The sequence below is a fragment of the Myxocyprinus asiaticus genome, chromosome 1 (assembly GCF_019703515.2).
Source record: "Myxocyprinus asiaticus isolate MX2 ecotype Aquarium Trade chromosome 1, UBuf_Myxa_2, whole genome shotgun sequence".
NCBI lineage: Eukaryota > Metazoa > Chordata > Actinopteri > Cypriniformes > Catostomidae > Myxocyprinus > Myxocyprinus asiaticus.
In genome coordinates, this window is record NC_059344.1 from 57,349,271 (window position 1) to 57,377,226 (window position 27,956).

At 38.4% G+C, this 27,956-nt stretch overlaps 1 protein-coding gene across 1 annotated transcript; it reads left to right on the forward strand.

Annotated features, from left to right (window-relative positions):
- The first annotated feature begins 5,825 nt into the window (after positions 1-5,825).
- On the forward strand, positions 5,826-23,438 carry atxn1l (ataxin 1-like). The gene is made up of 3 exons (XM_051716798.1): positions 5,826-5,968; positions 10,293-11,437; positions 13,568-23,438. Exons 2-3 carry the CDS (start codon positions 10,406-10,408, stop codon positions 14,903-14,905), a joined length of 2,370 nt encoding a protein of 789 aa, XP_051572758.1. The 5' UTR covers positions 5,826-5,968; positions 10,293-10,405; the 3' UTR covers positions 14,906-23,438.
- Positions 23,439-27,956: the final 4,518 nt, after the last annotated feature.

Sequence of the window (27,956 nt, forward strand, 5' to 3'; positions counted from 1 at the left end):
AGAAGTATATGACTTTATTTTCTTCTGCAAAACACAAACAAAGATTTTTAAAAGAATATTTCAGCTCTGTTTATCCTCACAATGCAAGTGAATGGTGACCAGAACTTTGAAGGTCCAAAAGAGACATAAAGGCAGTATATAAGTAATCCATACGACTGCAGAGTTTAAATCCATATCTTCTGAAGTGATATGATAGATGTGGGTGAGACACAGATCAATATTTAAGTCATTTGTTTGACTGAAAATCTACATTTTCACTTTCACTTCCACATTCTGGTGTGGTCACTTTAACATTCAACCACCTACTGGTTTAGGCTGGTCAAAGATGGAGAATGATAGTAAAAATGGACTTAAATATTGATCTGTTTCTCACCCACACCTATCATATCGCTTCAGAAGACATGGATTTAACCAATGGAGTCATATGGATACTTTGTTGCTGCCTTTATGTCCTTTTTGGACCTTCTGAGTTCTGGTAACCATTCACTTGCATTGTATGGACCTACAGAGCTGAAATATTCTTTGTTCAGCAGAAGAAAGAAAGTCATACACATCTGGGATGGCATGAGGGTGAGTAAAATTTCAGGTGAACTATCCCTTTAAATTATTGATAACAGTGGTTTTCTTTTGTCAGTTGTTCATCACTTAGTTCTCTGACTGGAAACTTTCTTCAAATGGCAATAGGCATCAGCATGAAAAATCCAAATGTCAGAAGACTGGACTAATTTTCTATAACTATTACTTTCCTCCGTTCTCCTGTTTTGATAATACATTAAACAATGTTTCTCTACATTGTTTAGTGCATTACTTGCTAGGCTTCTTCCATTATTTGCTTTACACACTCAACTAAATAAACAAATTCTGACTCTCTTTTCCTGTGTTTTAACTCTTTTTACAGAATCATGTGCCACTGGAGTGTCAGTGTCATTCAGGCTGGGCATTCAAATTCTGATGCTCTCTCTTCTCTTACTGTCTATGTTACTGCCATATTACATCCAGTAGCTTTTTGGTTAGTTTATGGCTCACTGTTTAGCACTAATCCAGCCACAGCCAATTTATTGGCTTAACATGAAATGACATGAGCCGGTATCAAACTCAGGGTGCTCACACAAATATCACTAAGTAAGCATGCCCACTATTTGCCAGGCCACGTCTCTGATGGTCAACTAAATCAAACAATATAGAAAGACATGCCAGCCATGTACTGCAACTGATGTACATTTTTAATCAACTGTTCAATTAGATTAGGATTAGTTTAATTACTCAACAACATGAAAACATGACGAACCCATTAAGGTTAACAGCAAAAAGAAACATTTGATTTGAATTGAAAAATGGGCAAATAGGGAAATATTTTTCATAAACTTAGTATCTAAAAGCTTCAGTGGATGTGTTTAAGTGTGGAAATGGCAAATTATGATTTGTCCTCCTACAAAATACTCTCCAATCTCTTTGTGGAAATGCTCAAAATGTGCATCAAATCATACTTTTGTGGAATACATTTTTACCTTTGTCATTATTTATTTGATTAATGATTTATTTATTTATTAAATGCCATTTGTTTCATAAATGGACTGCACTCGTGACTGCTTACCAGAATACAATTTGCATCATCATGAACATTCACTGAAGGGTGTGAAAATAGTCTTCCGTTATGTTTTGTGACTTTTGTGTCAATATCTGATGTTCCAGACACAAATGGAAAAGCGAGATGTGTTGTTTAAATCACTTGAATTTTTAATGATTACGTTAGTAACACCCATTGTTACAATCTCAATGCAATCACAAACGAAATTAAGGGCAAGGCCCTTAGGTCAACATATTTATACACCATTTCTTAAAATATAGTTATTATTACACATTAGATTTCACATATATTTTTAATATAGTCTATTTTTTTATTAAATGAAACTTGACTGTAACTAACCTTTTATTTTTTAATAATTTGAAACAAAATTGTGAATACTGATTTTTGTTGTCACTTTTTATTACTTAACCATGATTTGAACATCAGTCTTATTGCTTTTGACTTTTGTCAGCTTTGTAATCTCCAAGTCTGAACATCTTATAGGCTAAAGCAAAGATATTTCTTAACTTAGAGGCTGTTAAGCCATTAATTGTACTGTACCAGCGGCAGCTCAACATTGCCCTCTATTGATATTATTAACTGAAATGTTTTACTTTCTCTTAACTACATTCCTAATGAAAATCTATTTCACATTGAAGACCAGGCCTAAATATCCACTCATTCAATGAGTTAAGTTGAATATGCTGCTCCTGCTGATGTCTTACTCTGTGACAATGTTGTTTATTAAATAAAAACACAAAACTGACTATAAATACTGTATGTCTGACTTTAACTGTATAGGCCTATGTGTTAAAGGAGTGTAAATTTAACTATAAAGGCCTATGTTTTAAAGGGATGGTTTGCCCAAAAATGAAAATTCTCTCATCTTTTACTCACCCTCATGCTATTTCAGATGTGTGACTTTCTTTCTTCTCCAGAACACAAACAAAGATTTTTAGAAGACTATCTCAGCTCTGTAGGTCCATACAATGCAAATGAATGGTGACCAAAATTTTTAAGCTCCAAAAATCACATAAAGGCAGAATAAAAGTAATCCATAAAACTCCAGTGGTCAAATCCATGTCTTCTGAAGAGATATGATAGGTGTGGGTGAGAAACAGATCAATATTTAAGTCCTTTTTTACAATAAATATCCACTTTCACTTTCACTTCTACATTCTGCTTCTTTTGTTTTTTGGCTGTTCACATTCTTTGTGCATATCATCACCACCTACTAGCCAGGGCTAGTTAAAGGTGGAGATTTATAGTAAAAAAGGACTTAAATATTGATCTGTTTCTCACGCACACTTATCACATGTTGTATTGAGTTGTATGGATTACTTTTATGCTGCCTTTATGTGCTTTTTGGACCTTCAAAGTTTTGGGTGAGGGTGAGTAAATGATGAAATAATTTTCATTTTTGGGTGAACTATTACTTTAAAAATTGCAATTTGGTACTGTTTTTCCAGTTTCACCTGTCAATAAACAGACAGCTGATATTAGCACACAAGTAAAGCCAGAAGTGCTTGTTCCACCAACTGTCTTAATGAAATAATACATAGATGTAATAAATGATTACTAATACATCTCTACACCCAATTTCCCATGAAAGACATGACCATTTCAAAACCAGATTTCCTTCCAGTTATAGCTGCTTTAGGTGCTTATTCCAGAATAAAGTACAATTTGATCATCTTTTCCCAAGTCAAACAATAAAAGTGGCAGATGTATACAGAGAAAATTTCATATTAATGAAATTGAAGACTCAATTAATAATAATCAGTTCTGGGGAAAATGGAACAGTCTGAATAAACAACACAGCAAGGACATAGCCATACAAAACTGAGAATTATGGAAAGGCTATTTTAAAAACTTATTCAAAGAAATTTCTCCAGAAAATCTCACACCTGACCAGAAATCAATTGGAATCTACAATAAAAAATAACCAAAACCCTTTAGACTATCAGATTAGCAGAGAAGTACTGACAGATGCACTTAAGAAACTAAAACCCAGAAAGGCATGTGGTTTAGACAACATTAGAACAGAAATGCTGAAGCACAGCCCTGCAGTAATGCAGGAGGCCTTGTTAAAACTGTTCAGTCTGGTACTGCAAACTGGCTACTTTCCTGATACCTGGAGTATGGGCTTAATACACCCATTATATAAGAGTGGAGACAAATTCGACCCCAATAACTACCGAGGCATTTGTGTGAGCAGTAATCTGGGGAAGACTTTCTGTTGTATCCTGAACGCCCGGATACAGGCCTTCCTTACCAAGCACAATGTCTTGAGTAAGAGTCAGATTGGGTTCCTACCAAACCACCGCACCACTGACCACAATCACACACTACACATGATAGTCAACCAGCACGTTCATCAAAAATGCAAAGGCAAAATGTATACATGTTTTGTTGATTTAATAAAAGCATTTGATTCCATTTGGCATGATGGTCTATATTATAAAATTCTACAATCCGGCATTGGGGGTAAAATGTATGACACTATCAAATCTATGTATTCTGACAACAGGTGCAGAGTTAAAATTGGCAATAAAAGAACAGAATACTTCACTAAAGGGCATGGAGTGAGACAGGGCTGCAGTTTGAGTCTAACTCTGTTCAACTTTTACATTAATGAGTTAGCAGTGCTACTGGAACAATTTGAAACACCCGGTCTTACTCTAAATAATTCTGAAGTTAAATTTCTTCTCTCTGCAGATGATCTGGTGCTGCTGTCAGCTACTGTACAAGGGCTACAGCTGCACATGGACCTGCTGGAGAACTACTATCAGAAATGGGCCCTGACAGTCAATTTGAAAAAAACTAAAATTATGATCTTCCAGAAAAAAGCCAGATTACAGGAAACCAGATACACATTCACTCTGGGAAACACTGCAATAGAACACACCCTACACTACGACTACCTCGCTCTAAAAATCAGCGCTTCAGGGGGTTTTGGTCTGGCAGTGAATGCACTAAAAGAGAAAGCTAGAAGAGCATTCTATGCTATTAAGGGCAAATTTACCCAAATAGACATTCCCGTAACAATTTGGCGGAAAATCTTTGATAGTATTATTGTGCCTATTGCTCTGTACGGATGTGAGGTTTGGGGTCCACTCTGTCTGGCAGATTACTCTAGATGGGACAAACACCCCATAGAATCCCTGCATGCAAAATTCTGTAGAAACATTGTAAGAGTTCAGAGAAGAACACCTACTAATGCATGCCAGGCTGAGCTAGGCAGATACCCCCTAATTATACATATTGAAAAACAATCCCTCAAATTTTGGACACACCTAAATTCAAGTTCCCCTAACACACTGCAACATGAAGCCCTTAAAACCCAAGAGCTGAAACCTAAAACCAGTCCCATTTGTCAGCTGGCTCTGAAACTCACAAACCCACTAACAACTAAAAAAAAAACACCAGTTTCAGACCAGCACTGCTGAACAAAACCAAATCAGAATAAACCAAATCATAAAAGAAAGCAAAAATTCATATTTGGATCATTGGGAAAATGAAAGTAAAAACCAAAGCAAATTGGAATTTCATCAGGCCCTAAACAGAAAGTATAATCTGGCAGAATATCTCCACACTGTAAGAGATCCAAAACAGAGACGGATCCTCACCAAATACAGACTAGGTGATCACAGTCTGGCCATAGAAAAAGGCAGACACAGACAAACATGGCTTCCAAAGGAAGAACGAGTCTGTGCTCACTGTGACACTGGTGAGGTCGAGACAGAGACACACTTTCTCCTTCACTGTGAAAAATTTACAGAGGTGAGAGAGAAATACTTTGACAAACTCTCAAACCTCAAGCCACAGTTTTCTAGTTCAGCAGAAACAGACCAAATGCAGGTGTTAATGGGGGAGGACAATCATGCATCAGAGCTGCACACCCTCAGAAACCAATTACTGCCTTAATGTACTTCATTCACAGTATTTTTTATTTCCTTATGTTCATAATGTCTTGTTAAATGCTTATTTTATTTTATATTGTTATTATAGTTTTTATTTTATTTTATTCATTACCTGGCACCTTATTTTAATTCCATTTTTATTGTTATTTGTTACAGTTTTATTATTATTATTTGTCTTGTCATTATCTGTTTTGTGTATTAATGCTTTGGCAATATTGTATGTAAACACAATCATGCCAATAAAGTACTTTAAAATTGAAAATTGAAACTGAGAGAGAGAGAAAGACAGAGAAAGAAAATGAGAGAGCGAGCGTAAAATCCTCCGCTGACGTCATCAGCGCGCGCCACTGGGCTTCAGTCTGCTGGCCTCTGGAATGGGAAGATATCATCATCAGCCCTCATTTCACAATTGATTTAATACACGAGCTCCACCGAGAGTCTGTATTTGTGTACGTTGTCTGCACAATGATATGCGGAGGTGAGTGTATATGTCGCAGTGCGGATAAATAAGTTGCTGTTTGAGAATGTGGGAAGGGCGATTAGCCCGTTAGCGGCCTTTGAGTTACTCCTGCTTTAACTTAACTAACTAGTCTTCAACTTACACAGTACTGATGTAATGAAGAGAACCGAATGCACCAGATAGTTTCATACTATTGTAGGACTAAGTGTCAGGCTAATGAAGTTAGAAGGTTTAGTAGCAGCTAGATAACGCTTGAGTCTTCATGAAAACACCAGACATTTTAGTGTACTTGTGTCACTACTCAGATCGCCGAAATGTCATTACTCACAATGATTGTTGACACCACAGAGAAATTGAAGGTTATTGTGCATTTAAATATATCTTGTCAGAGGTAGGTGAAATTCAGTGTTGGGCTACATGTATACAAACTACTCATAACTAAAGTAGCTAAACTACAGTCAAGTTACTCTTTAAAAAAGTAATTATCAACCAACTACATTTAAGTTATTAAAGTAATTATTATTGGAATTCTATTTATATTTTTATAACAATAAGTAATCAAAATTTATTTAGGCTAATTCTACAATCAGAATTGTATTTATCTGGCACAGAAGCAATGAAGATCTCAACTAGAAGATATGATATATCTTTATACTAGTGCTGTGAATTGATAATTTGTTTTAACTAATTAATCGCACAGTCTAATGTGATTAATCGTGATTAAATTATGGTACACGTTACATTACAACAAACATTAAAAATCATCATAAATATATTTACTTTATACTTTGTCTGAAAGAACTCGCAAGAAATTCGTTAGTCATCGTTTATTTAAATTATTTAAATATGTACATGTTAAAATGTTCAGTTTTTGTTGTTTCTTTATGGATAGAGTTAATTAGACACATTTTTACAGGTATTAATTTTTGATACAAGTTTAAGTGTACATGCCATAAAATCAGTGGACATGTTGTAATTGCAATTTGCAATACAGATATAAAGCATATTGAATGCTGAAGTTTAAAATCTCAAAACGATTATTTTCTCTGGCTGCCATTCCATCTCCAAGTATATACAGTTATGCTCAAAAGTTTGCATACCCTTGGAGAATTGGTAATATATGTACCATTTTTAAAGAAAACATGAGTGAGCAGGCAAAACACATTTCTTTTATTTCTTATGGGATTCATATTCAACTGTAGGTTATAACAGAATGGCACAATCATAAAACAAACATGGCAACAAAGAAAAAAATTAAATGACCCCTGTTCAAAAGTCTGCATATCTTTAGTTCTTAATACTTTGTATTGCCCCCTTTATGATTGTACAAGACTTTATCCCCAACTCTGTAAGCATCCTCTTTGGCCTGACGAAGCTGCCTGAGTTCCACTGTAAACCACGGTTTGTCGTTGTTAAATGTTTAGTAAGTCCTAGTACGAATGCACATATCCTCACAAAAACTGATGTATGATGTAACAGTATCTGTGAGCTCGTCCAGGTCTGTGGCTGCAGCCTCAAAAACACTCCAATCAGTGCAGTCAAAGCAGGCTTGTAGTTCCAGCTCTACTTCGTTGGTCCATCTCTTTACAGTCCTTACTACAGGCTTAGCAGATTTTTGTTTCTGTCTGTAGATTGGAAGAAGATGAACCAGACAGTGATCAGATAGTCCCAAAGCTACTCTAGGAGCGGAGCGATATGCATCCTTTATTGTTGTGTAGCAATGATCCAATGTATTTCTGTCTCTGGTTGGGCATGTAAGGTGCTGTTTGTATTTGGGCAGTTCACGTGTGAGGTTTGCTTTGTTAAAATCCCCAAGAATAATAATAAATGAGTCCGGGTATTGTTGTTCCATGTCTGTGATTTGATCAGCCAGCTGTTGCAGCGCCGCATTCAAACACGCGTTTGGCGCGATATACACACACCAGAATAAACGAGGAAAACTACTGCGTCGAGTAGAAAGGCTTACAGTTAATAAAGAGCACTTCCAAATTAGGACAGCACATCTTCTTTAACATTGTTGCATCTGTACACCAACTTTCATTGATGTAAAAGCATGTTCCACCACCTCTCGTTTTCCCCGCTAACTCTACGATGCGATCCGCTCTGAACAGCTGAAAGCCCGGCAGATGTAACGCACTGTCCGGAATGGCTTCACTCAGCCAGGTTTCTGTGAAGCACAAGGCAGCAGAGGTTGAAAAGTCCTTGTTTGTGCAGGTGATGAGATGTAGTTTGTCCATTTTGTTAGGGAGAGAGCAGAGATTCGCAAGATGAACCCTCGGCAGTGCTGTTCGAAAGTCCCGCAGATGGAGTTTGACCAGCGCGCCTGCTCGTCTCCCTCGCCTGCGTCTCATAGCGCGTTTAAACAACACAGCCATGCCTCTGACTGAAATGTCAAACAAAATGTCCGAATATTCAAAATCCGTGAAAAGATTGACTGGTATATGCTGTCGAATGTTCAGCAGTTCGTCTCTGGTAAAACTGACTGGAAAAAGATTACTAAACACAGGACAAACAAACAAAATCAACAAAACAATAGGAGCGCTCCACACCGAGGCGACCATCCGCGGCGCCATCATGATGTACAATCTGTCTTGTACAATCAGGCCAGGAACAAACTGAATAAGGGAACCAGAGTGGCTTTGTTTTTTCTCCCCTTTTCTCCCCAATTTGGAATGCCCAATTCCCAATGCGCTCTAAGTCCTCGTGGTGGCGTAGTGACTCGTGACGAATCTTAGTTGCCTCCACGTCTGAGACCGTCAACCCGTGCATCTTATCACGTGGCTTGTTGAGCGTGTTACCGCGGAGACATAGCGTGTGTGGAGGCTTCACGCCATCCACCGCAGCGTCCACCCACAACTCATCACGTGCCCCACAGAGAGCGAACCACATTATAGCGACCACGAGGAGGTTACCCCATGTGACTCTACTCTCCCTAGCAACCGGGCCAATTTGGTGCTTAGGAGACCTGACTGGAGTCACTCAGCACATCCTGGGATTCGAACTTGCAAACTCCAGGGGTGGTAGTCAGTGGTTTTACTTGCTGAGCTACCGAGGCCCCTGGTGTCCTTGCATGTTGATATCAGACACACTGAAGAAGATCTGTGAAGTTTTCATGCTTGTGTATCTATCTGCTTAATTTTTCCGATTGGACAGTTATTTTCTTTTAAACTGCTCCTAACCGGCAAAGTTTAAACTCTTGTTTTAGCACAGCATTTCATTGCCAGGTGAGGCGCTTCGCTGCTGCAGGGACGCATACAGGACAGATTAACATTTACACATCAAATGTGATGCGTTCAGATGTGTTTTTGACCACATACATGTGTGGTTTTTGTGATCCGATCACAAAACGTTTTAGACCTGTATTTAGTGCTGACCACATGTGATCCGATCACCAAAAACGCATCTTAATACCAGGTTGAAACGGGGTCTAATTGTCAAGCAGCCTCTTTTTAGTGCTGCACTTTATACCCTGTGAGAGTGAAGTTGAAAAGAAACTCACCGCTAAAATGATATCCTTGTCCATTGTGCATATTCAGCGCAGCGGTGTATAAAACACCGCACACACAGAGGTCACTGCCAAAACAAGCAACTTCCTATTGGCCAACGCTGCAAATTCATCTGTCAAAGTTCACCAAACTTGAGGGGAAATTCTTCACCATCGGAAGTCCATCACGCAAAATTAATAAACGCGCAGATTTCCATTAAAATGGCTTGTAATTTGCCGCTGGAATTCTGCTGTGCGGAGGTAAATGTGACCGCGCCTGTAGTCGAATAGTATCGGGATAGGGGGTGAAGTTTCTGTTTCATATTAAGTTTGTTGATTTTTCTTGTACCTAAGTGGCTTGTTTTGTTATAAATTGATTGGCTATTATAATAAAGCAATTCTATATTTAGAATTTGATCAATATATTTTGTTCTGGATTAAGATTTTAAGATTTGTTTCCTTGTCAAGCTCATTGAAATTTATATGTGGCCCACAAGATACAAGATAAGAATCAGTGTCGGTTTCTTTAAGAGAGCATGGACTGAAATGGCTCAGGCTTCTCCTATTTCTGGACTTTAGTGTGCATTTTCTTTCTCTACTCAATCTGCTGTGTATGAATCGTCATGGGCCAAGACAATGTGGTTAGCCTTGAAGAAATGTATATTGAAAAGCTTTTTATCTTCTATATCTAAATTCTATTACTGTTATAATGATTGTTGCTGGTTTGGGTTTTATTCTGATATATGTACTGTGTGGCATGAAGATTCATTATGATCATATGAATAATTAAAGCTTTTGATGACAGCATAGTCATAATAGTTGGTTAACTCACTAAGACATCTTTTTTTATGCATTTAGGTAAGGTGATGGAAGAGGCCAGCAGGAGGTTCTCAGAGGTGCTATTTCTGCGGCTGTCAGGCTTTATTCCTTACTCTGTTCAGTAACAACGCCCATTCTCAGCCTGAATCACCATGAAGCCAGTTCACGAGCGCAACCAGGAGTGCCTCCCTCCCAAGAAGCGGGACCTCCTAGTCAACAACAATAACACCACCAACAACAATAACAGCAGTAGCATCAGCGGTGGGGCAGGAGGCAGTGCCATTGGGAGTGGTGGAGGAGAGGAGGCCCCATCTTTACAAAGCTCTGGAACGAGTGGAGAACCACATAGCGGGGTCGGTACTGGCGAGTGGGTGCGAGCTCAACCTAGCATGCATTTTGGTGGAGTCGAGGGTCCTGAGGGTCTTGTGGGGCTGACTGTGGATCAGTATAGCATGCTTTATAAAGTGGCTCTGCCCGCTGGCACCTACTCGCCCACCAGCCTGCACCCAGTTCTTAGCCACATTTCTCCCACCTATACTGTTCCCTCCCAGATGTTACAGCATACAAGTGTTCCATACCCTCCACTTAGCTACACCCAGATCCCTCACTCCTCCTTGCAGTTTGTCAGTTCTCCATATGCAACAGCAGTTCCCTATGCTGTACCTCCAGGATTTGTCCAGAGTTCCTTGATACCACATCAGTCAGCCATTCCACAGCCGCACCCCTTGTCCCACCTGATTCCGTATCCATCAGTCATTCAGGAAGGAGTGGTTTCGTCCCCCCCGCAACAGCAGGTTTCAAGTCATACGTACACCAAAATGGCAGCACCTAGTAGAGTTCCTCTGTTGCTCCCTTCCGAGCAGGCGGCAGCACAACCGCAGCTTGGAAATGTAGGGATGCTACATGCTGCAGAGGTTAGCCCAAGGGGGATTTTTCACCACCCTGCCGTCAGGGGCGTCCAACCTCAAAGAGACCTGCACAGCAACTCCCTGGAACAGGAAAGAGAGGTGAATGGAGGAGACAGAGAACATGGAGGCAGGGAGCTCCATCAGGATGCAGTTTTTTCGTCCAGAAATGCATGGCTGCTCCAGGCAGAGCCCCCGCAAGACAAAAGCTTGAAAGGACGCAGACAGGATGGCAGAGTCTCTCCAGGCCAGCGCAGTACACCGGACACAGATCTTGAGGTGAGGTAGAGATGGTTTACTGTATTGTGTCAGAAGATCATCTTAAAGGAAAAATTCACCCATAAATGAAAATTCTGTCACAAATTACTTAATGACATGCTGTTCCAAACTTGTTACGATTTTCTGTATTTTGTTGAACACAAAAAGAGAATGACAGCCTCAGTCACCACTTTCATTGTATGGAAAAAGATGCAGTGAAAGTTAATGGTGACTGAGACTAAGGAACTGCCAAACATTTAACAATTAATGTACATGCTTTTTTGACTTCATATTAATTGAGAGACTACATGGAATATTTGTTATTCATTTGTCACACGTCAAGACGTTTTAAATGAACTGCAAAAAAAGCTAAAATTGGTAAAAAACAAAACAAACAAATAACTTATGACCAGTACCTAAAATATAAACTTTCTGTTTACATTCATATGTATTTAAATAAAATTGTTATACATTTATGAAAATTTTACCATAAAGTCCTTATGTTGTGGGTAAATCAAAATCATAACTTTTGATTAACACTCTAAAGCCCTGACCAATATTCGCTATACAACCATCCAATCAATAAGCTTCACATGGAGTCTGACCCCCTTAATACTACAAAGTCAGATTTGACCTCAGACTAGATTTAATATTTATAAGCTTTTGAGGTTTTATTTATTTCACCTTCTAGACTAGAGTATCTCAGAGTAGTATTTTTAGGGCTTGTTGGTTTCTCCTGCTGGTTTGCCCCATCCCCTCATGCATTTTTAATGTGTTTTCTTATTCTTTGAGCACCAGTTACACCACTTCCTTCCTTTATTAGCTTTAGGTTGGGTGTGTTGAGGATTGAGTAACCATCAGTCAGACTACTACTACTTAGAAACAACAGAGATTGCTTTTTGATTTTACGGTCAGCAGAATCTGGCCAGGAAAAATACTGTTGCACCCTTAAGCCCTGTTTACACTTGGTATTAACTTTTAAAAATGGCAAGCAAATAAAGTTACCTCTGAAAATGAATTGATTGCTATTTTCCAACACATTAGGGCCCACATAATATTTCCATGGTTTTTTTTTCTTCTGAAATATTGCTTTTTTATTTTTTTATTTCTGTATTTATTTTTCATTTTATAGCTTGTATAAATCATGAAAAATAACATTGAAAAGATATGAGCCTTTGCCTCAAGGTCAGCTGCCTTCTAAAAAATGCTGACTTTTTGCATTTGGATAAAGATTGTGAGTTGATGCTAGTCTTTATATGCAAAGTCGTGTGTTCTCAGTATTTGCAGGGACCCCCTTTTCGATATTCTTCAAAAATTTTAATGACTCACTTATTGCTCCTCTCCCCAACCTCTTAAATGTTTGTATCCCCTAGGATACAAAACCTTTTTAGAGTTAAGATGCATATCACCGATCTGATGATCGCAAGCGGACAGGCAAGACACATCGCCATTTATGCCTAGTCATAAAATGCATCTCTTGTGACCTTGTTTTCGTATTTTGAGGAAAGGGTCTCTGATTTCATGACTGAATACATCACTCACTACTTCATTGTGTTACTACAGTGATGGTAAATCACAGAATAAAGAAAAAATAACACAAAAATATTGGTTACCATTTCTACCAATTTTGCTTGAATTTAGCAAAAGCACAAAAATGACATTTTGAGCAAACTTCTCTATTATTTTAGTGGAGTACATTTATTAACAGAAGTCTGGTTGTACGTATTAACATCTGTATCCTTGCATGATATCAGGCACACTGAAGAAATTCTGTGAACCTTTTGAGTATGTGTATGTTTGTGCTTTTTTAAATTTTTCCAATTGGACAGTTTTCCCTTTTAAAGCCACTTATAATAAAACCGTTATTATATTGCATTTGTTGACTGACAGGATGTGGTTCTTTAATGCAGTCCGAATCCATTTAAATGCATAAGAGTTCACACTACAAGCACAATGTGGTCACATATGTTTTTGAATTTGTTGAAGTGGACAAATCTCAAAATATTTTGAACCCTGTCTTTAGCATCGTCCCATATCAAACGGATCGTCCAATACAAATCTTAATACCAGGTGTAAACAGGGCCTTTGTCACTGTTCAGCTTTTATTACTTTAAATAAAAAATTCTTTTTTAATATTTGGTTCCCTTATAGGTTCAGCAAGCGGTTGGACGACTGACCTCTCCAGTTCATGGGACAAGTCGCAAGGAAGCAGCACAGGTCCCCCTGAATCTTTCTCAGAGCTCTCAGAGGAGTAGAGAGTCTCAGGGTGAAGTCAGAACAGCATACACATCACATCCTGCTGAATCCAGAACTCAACAGCAGCAGATCGTTCAACCAGGCCACGCTGTGATCTTGGCCAATGGACAGCCTGTTCTTGTGCCCTTGGACTACCATCACCACCAACAGCAACAACTACAACAACAGCAGCAGCACTACCCAAGTCAACCAAATGATGTGGCTGCCACTGCAGCCATTGTTGCTTCTCCTACAACATATACAAAAGCCGTCAATGTTTCAGCAGCAGTGTCTTTCCCAGAGCGTGCGGTGGTGGAGCTGACTCCCCAACAAGGTCATCCACCCTCCCAGCAGCTTCTTGCTCCAGCTACTGGAGGTCCTCCTCAAGCTCCTCCTCTTGCTCCTGCAGGCCCATCGCACTTCATGAAGGGTGCCATCATCCAGTTGGCAACCGGAGAGCTCAAGCGTGTGGAAGATCTGCAGACTCAGGACTTTGTGCGGAGCGCAGAAGTTAGCGGTGGGCTGAAGATTGACTCAAGCATGGTGGTGGACATTCGCGCTAGTCAACAGCGACCCGGTTTAGTGGCTCTGCATTTCAATGTAGGGGAGCAACAGAGCAAAGTGACTATAGATGTACCCCCTGAACACCCGTTTTTTGTTTTCGGACAGGGCTGGTCATCTTGTAGCCCTGAGTGGACTGCTCAACTGTATGGTCTTACTTGCCACCATCTGCAAGTGGGTGATGTTTGCGTGTCGGTCACGCTTGCACAGCAAGCTGCGCCACAGCAGAAACCACTGCAACAACAACAAGTGCAGGCCAGGACTCCCATCAAAGCCAACTCCACATCAGGGGCCCCGCCTCAGCCCATGGGCCCCCCTGCTCCCCAGAACACTCGGCCGCAAAGCCAACTAAAGGTGGACCGCATCCACAGAGAGAGAGACCGGGACAAGGAGGAGCCCATGCAGGTCGGGGGTTCGAGACATGCCGACGTGGCCCCTAGACCAAACAGGACTTCAGCAGAGCACACTCGGAGCCAGAGCAACTATTATTTGCACACTGAGGGTCACGGAGCCGGAGCCTCTTCCATAGGGGCATCCCAGAGACGCTGGTCTGCCCCTGGCTTCCAAAGATATAGCATCAAGAATGAGGAGGGGAATCTAGTCTCTGTTGCCACCTCTGGCTCTTCACGGCCCTCCTTTATCCCACAGGAGGTCAAGTTGTCCATTGAGGGGCGCTCTAACGCCGGGAAGTAGCAGCCGCTGTAAAAGCAAACACAAACGCAAGAGATTGTCAATGGGAGCAAAGTGTCACAGTCGGTTAAAAAGGATGCAAAAGAGGGAGCGAGGGAGAGCAAGAGAGAATGTAGCCTCAGAATGTTTGAGATTTTGCACATAATGGAAGTGTCCCCCTGCCGCTCCCCCCTCCTTCCTTTTTCTTTGCATAGTTCTGGTCTTAAAGGGATAGTTCACCCAAAAACTGTCTATGTTTCTTTATTTCTTCTGTGGAACACAAAAGGAGATTTCAATTTGGTGATCAGCAGAAGAAATAAAGTCATAATGGTTTGGAATGAGTGAGGTTGAAGAAATGAATTTTTGGGTGAACACATTTTTTAAGCAGGGAACTTTTGCGTTTTTTTTGTGCCAGGTCATAGTCAGCATCTGCAATGATGTGCATGGGCAGCTTTATCTGGTAAATCATGTACCAAAGCCTGCATCGTCTGCGTATTCCTGTGGGTGAAATATCATGTTTGGCAATGATCACTTCTGCAAAGACATTTAGCATTTTTTTCAAAATAGATGTTTATTCAAGAAAGGCCAGGGGTAAGAACAGGATACAGCCATAGCGTCTTGACAAGCCTTTATAGTCCACTCAATAATAAATATATATACATATATTTAAAAAACGGAATAAAACTCCCAGAGGATAGATTGTTTGGATCTTTTTTTTTTTTTCATGAAAGACAGGCTCTTTCTCTCTAAATGTTGACTTTCCTTTGGTCTGACAGGTTTTTATTTGGCTAAAGCCTTAAAACATGGACATTTTTTTTAAATGTGTGTCTCTGTAGAGATGCTTTTCCACACTTTTCTACACTTGATCTACACTCTCCCCCTCTCCCTGCCTCTTCTCAGGGTGCTTCTGCGAAGGACTTCTTTCGAGTCTGGAGTTTGAGAACCATTGCCCAGCGTCGCCACATCAATCAATTGATCCAACAATGTTTTTACCATCAATGTCCAGGGACTATTTCCAGATGAAATCTAGCACCCATTTTGTTATTTTTAGCAGTTTCATTCAGAAGTTTACTGTTTTCTGAGTTTTTTAATCTGCATTCCATTTCCAACGTGACGTCACCTTCATCCTATTGGAACTTTTATTTCCCAGTAAGGCTGGCCTAGGAAAACAGCCTCTCAATAGTACCTCACGGTTGGAAGCATGCCCCATTCTGATTTTTTTACTTTTTTAATTCCTCCCCTGCATTGTTGTATGCTTTTCCTGGAGACAGTATGTGTTGTCACCCAAAATCACCCGTTTGCGAAGCTAAGACCAAATGTGGAACAGGTTCTAGCTGCTTGCGAATGGCTTGTTCCTGCTGAGTTGGATTATTACTACAAAGTACGCAGGTTAAAGTTGTCTCTGTTGGAAGTGCTGATTCACTCCGTAGGAGTGTTGATTCACTGCTGTTGGGTGTGGACAAACCCTGCTCAGTTACCAAAATCAAAGCAATAGTTGTGTTGGAACACAAGCCTTGGTATTGTTCAACACATTTTTGTTTTGTTTTTAAATCCCTTACGAATTGGATTATTCCTTGCATTATGGTTTTTGTATGTGCAAAAGTTGCAGTCTGTCTATAGAGACCTTTTTAACCTTGTCCTGCACTTCTCTTGACTTTTCTAAAATGATGCAGTTTTATTTCATGATAATCCTCATTTCTAACAGTTACTACAGGAGTTCATTTAAAACATCACATTCAGCTTTTAGGTGAGACAGATTTCCTTTCTAAACCGGTTTTGTCTTCAGAGATACCTAATATGAAAGCACATCTCTAAATGGGACTTTTTTTAAAGACTTGCAGATTAGGAGATCTGAGGATCATCTTTCGTCCTTCCTGTTAAGATCTTGACCCCTTACATTTTGCCCTAACCAGGCATGACAACAACAATCGATTAAAAGTGATTAAAGATCTCTTCCACGTAAATACGAGTTTTTGTTCTAACCAGCCGTACCATCAAAAAGCGACAAGCAACAGGGTGCTTCTTCAGTTGCATGGTTCCTGTTTTTGTGCCATTGGGATTTAGCCCAAACCTCCTGCTCCTCATAACTGTATTTTAAACATAAAATATGTTCTAATTGACTGTGATTGTATGACATTGTGCAGCATTTTCATTTCAGTGTGCAAACGCCTGGTTAGGACACTGTGTTAAATCGTAAACTCATCCTGAAACAGATCTTCTCTGGAGAGAGCTTCATAGATCTCCTTATTTCAGATGTTTGCTGAGGTTTTTATGGTCTTTTCATTGGTTTCTGTAATTGGTGGACTCTTGTACAGTATTGCGTTGTCTTTTTTCTTGCTAATTTTACCCATCAGTGGTTCTTAAAAGTTGTACTGCAGGTCTTGTATTGCACATATACGTTCACAATTAACTCACACTGACCTTTTAATGCAAATCAGATATGATGTGTTTTATTTGATTATTTCTTTAATAATGAAGGGAAAATGTTTGTGTGGTAATTTTGAAGTATTCAGTTTTGTTGGTGGGTTTTGGCTCATGAGAAACTGACAGGCAAGTTTGACTGTTTACAAATTAGCCAAGAGTAAATGCTGCAGTTTCAATTTTCATAGTTACTCAACATTTTCAAATGGAAAAAAAAAGCATGACTTAAGTGCAATTAGACCAAATATTCGGAAAATCATGTTTTGTTCCAAACAGCATTCCAGTAAAGAGCCTGACATTCCCATCATTATGTAGCATAAATTACAGGAAATGTGTTTTGTTTTGTTTTATCTTTATTAGTATTTTCAATGTTTTAATACCACTTACTACTCCTTGTCGGATTGGACATTTTCACTTTGGGCCGAGTCATGAGATGACCTCCAATATGTTTCTGTGTTGTTGTATCTTGGCATAGCAGAGTTGGCCAGGATTTTATTTAATCACAATCAATGCTCTTAATAATAACTCTTTTAGACTCTCACTATCACTCAAGGCTTTATGATAAGAGTTTTTGTTTAGGTAATAAGTAATATACGTATATATATATTTTTACTAAATGTAGCATGTAACATATGATTTGGTTAATTTCCTCTAAACTGCATAAATCTCAACAATACCACTTGTCTGTGTAGTTTGCAAATCTCTGACATCAAAGACGTTAAAGCCAATCAACCCAACTTTTCATTCTGATTGAAATAAAATAATGAAGAAATAGCAATGTGTTTATTAAGTACAACAGTATTTGGTTTTGACCACCCTAATGTGGTTCAACCCTTTTGTTGTTTGTACATGAAGCATACAATGAGCATCATCTGTTCTTTATTAAGTGGTCCTGCGTTCAAGTAATTCATAGTATTTTGTTTGGCTTCATTCAGCTCCTTCTTTGAAAGAGTCCCACTTTCATGCTATTTATAGTGTGGTTTCAAATCTAGTTCATGTTGTTTCTTCCTTTCTGTCTCCAGAACATTTCTGCGGCATTTTGGAGCACTTTAAGATATTAAGTTTACAGAGGACACTTCCTTGTTCTCCTAACTGTGGACAGCCAGCCAGAAAGGAGTTGTCCTAAAAGGTCACAACCGTCATTTGCAGATGTGGCCTATGTAGACAGCAATGAAGTATCTTATTCGCCCTGGAGAGAGTGCTCTTAAAGTGTAAAATCTTTGCCATAATCTATCGCAATGTCTATAAGTTAGCACTAGATGATAGCAAAAAGTAATCGAAATCTATTTTTTTTTTACAGAACTCAACAGGAGTCAATTAATTTTCTAATATTATCCAAGATCGACTGATACGATAGATAAAAGAAGCACCTACACTGACAGATGCCGTTGTATTGTGTATCCCTAATATTTACGGTGTTTGCCACTCTTAATAGGACAAAGTAGGAAATATTTCATCATTTTCTTAAGTATTAGATTTTAAATAAGCAATACTTGAAATACCAGAAAGATGCAGGTTTAGCATGAGCTATGTAGTAAAGACTCCATATGCGTGACAAACATTCAGACTTTTAAATATCAGCCTTTTTTATTTTTTTGTGGTCTGTTCACAGAACTGTTTTTCAGGAAACTTCCAGATTAATAGTCATTCTGTTTTTTCTTCGATAATCCACAGGATCAGTGACTTTAGTGGCTAGTTATCTCATGATTATGTCACGTAACTTGAAGCTTATCTAGTATTGCTTTGGTGCTGTTGCTCTATGTTTTGGTCGGAAATAGTGCGCTGTTTTTCATCTTCTCAAATGCACTGCCTTACCAGTCGTCTCTCGCCGAAAATGAGTTTGATCTTTGTGGTGGTGATGGACTGAGTATGCGTTCATTGTAAACAAATGAGCTTCTACCTTGTGCACTGTATACAAAACGAGTTGACAATTGCTATGTCTGTGCCTTCTTAATGTCTTAACTTTGAGCAGTTCATCGGGTCTGTCTTATTCAGCTTGTTTCTCGGGGGGATTTGCTTGTCCCCAGTTTGCTTCTACTGCATCATATCTCACAGGCTTTTAAGAATGAGCTACATTCCTTAAGATAAAGTGTCTAGAGCGTCACATTTCCTTTCTCTTCGGATGTGTGAAAATTAATCTGATCATGTCCTTACCTCACTTCATGCACTCATGTTGAGCACAGCACGATGACAGCTTTTCATCGCCCTATAACGCTTACACAATAGAGGAAGCTCTGATGGAGCATTTAACTGGAGGACTGCATAATGTGCGTTTTTAAAATATAGTCTACTCACTTTTCTGCAACAAAAACATGCAGCTTTAAAATATGTATTTGCATTGAGGCAAGAGGTCAGTCTGTGACGTTTCGATATTCTATTTGGCACATGCCATCTTGTCATACTAATTCGCAGGTCAGAGATCAGCAAACTTTAACTGTCGTCTGCAGTGAAAATGCGAAATTTCTTCGCAGGAACTTGCAATTCTTGTCTTCCGTGTTTGAATTGGAGTAAATGGAGTGCTTAGTTTAGTGTGACCACACCTCATATGTTACGTTGCTTGACGGAGCGTCACTTTTTCCTCTACGCCCTTGCGATGCACCACGGCCATTAAAATCAATATATTTGCAGCGTTCTTTGACATGGCATGAGCTCTAGTGTGTAAGCACCTTTTAAGGCCAAGGTGTACTTAGGTTTTACGAGCAACGCAAATATTGTCATTAGCATAGTACGCGTGTCCGTCATGGCCATAAGAGTATTCTTTGAAAGGCTAGAGCGCTCATATGTGTGCAAGATGTAACGGCACACAGAAAAACAAAGTATACCCTAGCCTTTACTCTCAGTGCACATTGCTTTTGGATTGTTTTTAGCTTTGGCCCACATTTAAGGGAAACCTGCGTTTACCCAGTTCTTCCATAGAGCCTCACCTAATCACATACTGTAGGCGTTCGTCACTTTGATGCAATGAAATGTTCTGCACTTATTTTCCCTCACCTAAAGTGTTACTGTAAATGTTTAGTTGTCATGTTGAATCATTCGAAACCATGTAAAACAATCATCCAACATTTGTTTGTACAGAGATGAAGATATGTTTTGTATAGTATTTGCTTGTCGATTACGCCTTAAGATGTGCATCACCCTTACAAAAAACCTAAACTTGCCACAGGTTTGCAGCTCGTTACTTTCACATGCAAATGAGCTTGTGATTCGCAACAAATGTTTGCAGCTCTTCACCTCTAGTGGTGAACCTCCATCAATCTTTTGGCAACAAGAATATTTGCTGCAAGTTTTACCACAAAGCTCATTCGCATGTGAAAATTATCATTGGTGAATCTGTGTCAAGTTTGCGGCAAATTTGCCATGTACTCTCGATTTTTGAAGGGCATTCTTGTTGATAAAATGATGCTTACAAATGACTCTCCTTTCTTACTCTGCAAGGTCATATACGATTTCAAGCGGAGACAAAGTCTCCGTCAATCGTAGTTGTTTCGGAAGACCGGGGACTCCCTTCTGTAAAGGTTCTGATGTAATGTGGCTTGGGATGCTCACTGACAACAATTGGTGAAGTTGCACTTACTGATTGTAAGATTCTTTTTTTGGACTAGCTCATAATGTGTACCTTTGTTGAACACAATATAAGCTTGATATAAATTCTAAATCTTTAATGTTTTATTTATCTTTTGCTCTGTTTAATGGGGCAAACGTGAATTGAAGACAAGCCTTTGTTACTGTTGTTTTGCACTGTTGGCACGTCCCTGATTCCAAACCACAGAAATTCTTCTCTCACTTCCTCAATACATAAAATCACAAATGCAGGGGGTGTGTATGACTCTTCTTTAGATAAAGTGTATAATGGGTACTTCATACTTGGGTGAATCTCAAGAAACATGTCAGAAACATATCTTGGATAAATCAAAAGAAAAAAGATATTAAATTGTGTTTTGCATAAAGAAATTAAGGCCTTTTAAAGGAATATTCCGGGTTCAGTACAAGTTGAGCTCAGTTGACAACATTTGTGGCATAATGTTGATTACCACAAAAATGTATTTCGACCCGTCCCTCATTTTCTTTAAAAAAAAAAGCAAATATCTGTGTTACAGGAGACACTTAAATAGAAGTGAATGGGGCCAATCAGTAAACATAAGTATAGCCACAAGAAAACAATATGCATGTAAACATGATTTTAGTGTGATAAAATCACTTGCTGACCCTTTCTCTGTAAAGTTATAGCCAATTTTACAATTTTGCTGCCATGATGATGTAATGCGTAAACCCTAATACCTTAGAATGACCATAAAAACAATTATTTAATAAATACATGAAGTTTAACAGAAGCATTAATGTAAGTTATTTTATAAAATTTTCTAAAGGAGAGATGATTCAGTAATTTTTTGTGGTAATTTTAACTTGTATTGAACCCAGAATATTACCATTTTTTTTTTGCATTAATAGTAATACGAATTTGGAACGTAAATGCGCTCATGAAAATGTCAGTGTAAAACATTCAAAAAATTGGCTTAATTTTCTACATATTGTAATTTTTTTTATCGTCTGAATTCAGGGTGAAATGTGACCTAGATATTGCTTTGTGAGATTAACCGTTTATTTCTTTGTGAGTGTTGCATCTTTTTGAAAATGCCTACTTTCTATCCCTGAAACATGCATTTTCCTCAGTATAATGGCTTGAGGGAGTGAAAGCTGAATTTTGAGCCGAGTCTGTATTAGGAAATGGTGCATACAAAGGGGAATCTAAACTGACTTTTCCTATTAATAGCATTTGATCTAACATTTCTGTAATGAGACTTAGTCCATGCTAATGGTTGAAATGTGGAAATGTCCTTTTAGAGTCTCCCTGTTGTCAGTGCTGCTGAAATGGATGGTTTCATTTACTCTGAGCTGTCATGTCATAGTTCATGAAGTGTGAAAATGACTGAACACACTTGAGAATAACTACCTGGGTTTTGGATGAATGTCCGGTTATCTGTATCAGTAACATTTCAGTGAGTAACAATAGTATCATTGCTTCAAATTGTTAATGTGATTTATTTTAATTTTTTTTTATATATATACATATACAAATATTGTTTTGAAAGGCTTTATGAACCTAAACAGATGGCATGTTGGTTTGTATGAAACCCACAATGAACATGGTGGCATAGCAAACCGGAGTCAGTAATTTAGGCTGAAATCAGGTTTCTAACAGTTTAAACTTTTTAAAAGAATGATTATATACTCTCAAATTTGACATTGTTCTTCTTGCCACTAAGTGACACTGCTTTTAATGTGACGTGTGACCAGTTTTAAATGAGATGGCATCTTTAATGCATAAAATCTGCGAAATATATGCAATGATGTATGTGTAATATTCAATCCTCAAGTATAATCCAGGTTGTATAAACTTTGTATAGCACATTTTAATATTGTATGGCTGTACCAATATGTATTAACTCTTCTCAGAAGCCTTAGAGTTGTCTACCCAAAGTGCTCCCTTAGACTACCCTACACCTACCTGAACATTACAAAGCATTAATAACTATATTTTGTTGCATTTTTATTTGTACCCTTTTTTGAATAAAATAGATTTGTAATGTATATTTGTACTTCTCTGTAAACTACTTAAGGCTGTTTTGTTTGATTTTTTTTTTTTCTGTTTTAATGCTATGAGGACACAAAGATATTGTATTTTTATTGTTATAGCTAACTTCTTGGAAACATTGCATTTATCATGTTTGTTAAGTAAACACAATATAATATATATATAATATTAACATACTGGCTTGACGTTTGTTTTTCTTTTGCATTCCATTGCATTATTTGTATTGTTCAAATAATGATTATATAGAATTATTGGCGATAAACTATACATTTGAATATACATACACAAACAAAAGAGACAATGTTGAATTCTTGATTCTGATTCTAATGCTTACCCAAAGAGTAACAGCCACATTACTTCAGTTGTGCATTAATTTTCAAAAATTCAATGTTCCGTTGTAAATTTTTACTTGTATAAAGGGGTGGAAATGCCTCAGTACATATGACAATTCAATGCATTGATTATTGAATTTAATAATTACTATAATGATACCAAATGTATTATGCATTAATTTCATATCCCAAATACAGTTCTTAAGCCTGAGAATTTAAAATCTGGTGTATTGTTTGTCAATATTCTAATAAAATAAGAATGAATTACACCAGGATAACCAAATCAAACAATCATATATATATATACATATATATATACACACACACACACACACAGAAATGCATTTGAGCCTATTTTAAGATTTCAATTTCTTTTCCATCAAATTGAATTATGTAATTAAATTATTTTTTAATTAAAACAAAAAAGTTTACTCAGTTTAATTTGATGGAATTTTGTTATGAAATAACAGAAATTAGAATATAATTTTATTATTATTTTGTATGTTTATATACACTGGCAGCCAAAAGTTTGGAATAATATACAGATTTTGCTGTTTCTGAAGGAAATTGGTACTTTAATTCACCAAAGTGGCATTCAACTGATCACAAAGTATAGTCAGGACATTACTGATGTGAAAAACAGCACCATCACTATTTGAAAAAAGTAATTTTTGATCAAATCTAGACAGGCCACATTTCCAACAGCCATCACTCCAACACCTTATCCTTGAGTAATCATGCTAAATTGCTCATGTGGTGCTAAAAAATCACTTGCAATTATATCAAACACTGCTGAAAGCTGTTTGGTTCATTAAATGAAGTTTAACATTGTCTTTGTGTTTGTTTTTGTGTTGCCACAGTATGCAAAAGACTGGCATGTCTTAAGGTCAATATTAGGTCAAAAATGGCAAAAGAAAGAAAAAGCTTTCTCTAGAAACTCATCAGTCAATCATTGTTTAGAAGAACAGAGGCTATACAATGCTTGAAATTGCCAAAAAAAAAAAAAAAGTAGATTTCATACAAAGGTATACACTACAGTCTTCAAAGACAAAGGACAACTGGCTCTAACAAGGACAGAAAGAGATGTGGAAGGCCAGATGTACAACAAAACAAGAGGATAAGTACATCAGAGTCTCTAGTTTGAGAAATAGACACCTCACATGTCCTCAGCTGACAGCTTCATTGAATTCTACCTGCTCAACACCAGTTTCATGTACAACAGTAAAGAGAAGACTCAGGGGTGCAGGCCTTATGGGAAGAATTGCAAAGAAAAAGACACTTTTGAGTTAGAGTGGGCAAAGAAACACGGACATTGGATAACAGATAATTGGAAAAGAGTGTTATGGATCTTAACCCCATTGAGCTTTTGTGGGATCAGCTAGACTGTAAGGTGCGTGAGAAGTGCACAACAAGACAGACATATCTATGGCAAGTGCTACAGGAAGTGTGGGGTGAAATGTCACCTGACTATCTGGAAAACTGACAGCTAGAATGCCAAGGATCTGCAAAGCTGTCATTGCTGCACGTGGAGGATTTTTTGATGAGAACTCTTTGAAGTAGTTTAAGTTTTTTTTTTCAAATTGTAATAGTAATTTTTCACGTTATTAATGTCCTGACTATACATTGTGATCAGTTGAATGCCACTTTGGTGAATAAAAGTACCAATTTCTTTCCATAAGAGCAAAATCTATACATTATTCCAAACTTTTGGCCACCAGTGTATATATATACTGTATATATACACTCAGTGACCACTTTATTAGGTACACCTGTACACCTATTATTCAAGCAATAATCTAATCAGCCAATCGTGTGGCAGCAGTGCAATGCATAAAATCATGCAGATGCGGATCAGGAGGATCAGTAAATGTTCACATCAACCATCAGAATGGGGAAAAAAATGTGATCTTTTGACTGTGGCATGATTGTTGTTGCCAGACGGGCTGGTTTGAGTGTTTCTGTAACTTCTCATCTCCTGGGATTTTCACGTACAATGGTCTTTAGAGTTTACTCAGAATGGTGCCAAAAACAAAAAAACATCCAATAAGCAGCAGTTCTGCGGACGTAAATGCCTTGTTGATGAGAGAGGTCAACAGAGAATGGCCAGACTGGTTCGAGGTGACTGAAAGGCTACGGTAACTCAGATAACCCCTCTGTACAATTGGGGTGAGAAGTATAGCATCTCAGAATGCACAACATATTGAACCTTGAGGAGGATGGGCTACTACAGCAGATGACCACGTTGGGTTCCACTTCTGTCATACAAGAACAGAAAGCTTAGGCTGCAGTGGGCCTACCATCTGTGTACCTCAACAGAAATCGAGATTATCAGACCATGTTATGTTTTTCCAGTCTTTAACTGTCCAGTTTTGGTGAGCCTGTGCCCACTGCAGCCTCAGCTTTCTGTTCTGGCTGACAGAAGTGGAACCCGACATGGAACCCAAACATGCCACGGCTGAAATCACTGAGATCAAATTTTTTCCCCATTCTGTACATTAACTGAAGCTCCTGACCCGTATATGCATGATTTTATGCATTGCACTGCTGCCACACGATTGGCTGATTAGATAATCGCATGAATATGTAGGTGTACAGGTGTACCTAATAAAGTGCTCAGTGAGTGTATATACTGTATACAGTACTGGGTAGTAACAAATTACATGTAATCTGTATTACGTAATCAGTTTACAAAAAAATCAAGTACTTGTAAATGGATTAAATTACATTTTGAAATACTCAATCTGATTACAGTTACTTTTTTAGATTACATGATTACATAGTAACAAAGCAACGGCAGTAAATTGTTAATTTATTGATCATCCTAATCATTCTTTTACATTTCTCATTCTAAATAAGCACACCGCTAATATACGTTTGGTAAGTATTCGAGTGTTTTCGGAAGAGAGGGGAAGGGTTGTGTATATTGCACTCAGAACTGATACTCGCTACTAGCCAGCCAGGTAAAGATGGAGCGGTCTACCTCAGCATTTAACCACTGAATCTCTAGAGATCATTTCATTTTTAAGAATGAAATTACACCAATGGTGTGCTGCTCACAAACTGAACTTAATTACTTTGAAGAATCTAGTGGATGCCATCCCTAAGAGTTCTGCCTGCAGGGTACACAATAATTCAACTGCAAAATGTGCAGTAGTTCCCCCTCATGCCGCCAAAACAGCGCCAACCCGTATCTCACAATAGCATTCTGAGATACTATTCTTCTCATCACAATTGTACAGAGCAGTTATCCGAGTTGCCGTAGACTTTGTCAGTTCGAACCAGTCTGGCCATTCTCTGTTGACCTCTCTCACCAACAAGGCATTTCCATCCGCAGAAGGAGATCAGCAGTTACAGAAATACTCAAACCAGCCCGTCTGGCACCAACAATCCTCCATACGATTATCTAATCAGTCAATTGTGTGGCAGCAGTACAGTGCATAAAATCATACAGATATGGGTCAGGAGCTTCAGGTAATGTTCACATCAACCATCAGATTGAGTAAAAAATGTGATCTCAGTGATTTGGACCCTGGCATGATTGTTGGTGCCAGATGGGCTGGTATGAGTATTTCTGTCATTGCTGATCTCCTGGTATTTTCACGCAAAACAGTCTCTAGAATTGACTTTGAATGGTGCCAAAAACAAAAAACATCCAGTGAGTGGCAGTTCTGTGGAAGGAAATGCCTTGTTGATGAGAGAGGTCAACAGAGAATGGCCAGATTGGTTCGAACTGACAAAGTCTACGGTATCTCAGATAACCGCTCTGTACAATTGTGGTGAGAGGAATAACATCTCAGACTGCTATTCTGAGATGTAGGTTGGCGCTGTTTTGGCAGCACGAGGGGGACCTACACAATATTAGGCAGGTGGTTTTAATGTTGTGGCTGATCGGTGTGTGTGTATATATAGAGTGTGTGCTCAAAAGTTTGCATACCCTGGCAGAAATTGTGAAATTTTGGCATTGATTTTGAAAATATGACTGATCATGTCTTTTATTTAAGGATAGTGATCATATGAGGCCATTTATTATCACATAGTTGTTTGGCTCCTTTTTAAATCATAATGATAACAGAAATCACCCAAATGGCCCTGATCAAAAGTTTACATACCCTTGAATGTTTGGCCTTGTTACAGACACACAAGGTGACGCACACAGGTTTAAATGGCAATTAAAGGTTAATTTCCCACACCTGTGGGAACATTGTTTTTAAATTGCAATTAGTGTCTGTGTATAAATAGTCAATGAGTTTGTTAGCTCTCACGTGGATGCACTGAGCAGGCTAGATACTGAGCCATGTGGAGCAGAAAAGAACGGTCAAAAGACCTGTGTAACAAGGTACTGGAACTTTATAAAGATGGAAAAGGATATAAAAATATATCCAAAGCCTTGAAAATGCCAGTCAGTACTGTTCAATCACTTATTAAGAAGTGGACAATTCAGGGTTCTCTTGATATCAAGCCAAGGTCAGGTAGACCAAGAAAGATTTCAGCCACAACTGCCAGAAGAATTGTTCAGGATACAAAGAAAAACCCACAGGTAACCGAGAAATACAGGCTGCTCTGGAAAAAGACGGTCTGGTTGTTTCAAGGAGCACAATACGACGATACGACAAAAATGAGCTGTATGGTCGAGTTGCCAGAAAGAAGCCGATGCCTCAAAAAAGCCCGGTTACAGTATGCCCGACAACACCTTGACACGCCTCACAGCTTCTGACACACTGTAATTTTG

Coding starts and splice junctions, on each gene's coding strand:
- atxn1l (XM_051716798.1), top strand. CDS start 10,406: ATGAAGCCAGTTCACGAGCGCAACCAGGAGTGCCTCCCTCCCAAGAAG. Junction 11,438..13,567: donor CACCGGACACAGATCTTGAG/GTGAGGTAGAGA, acceptor GTTCCCTTATAG/GTTCAGCAAGCGGTTGGACG.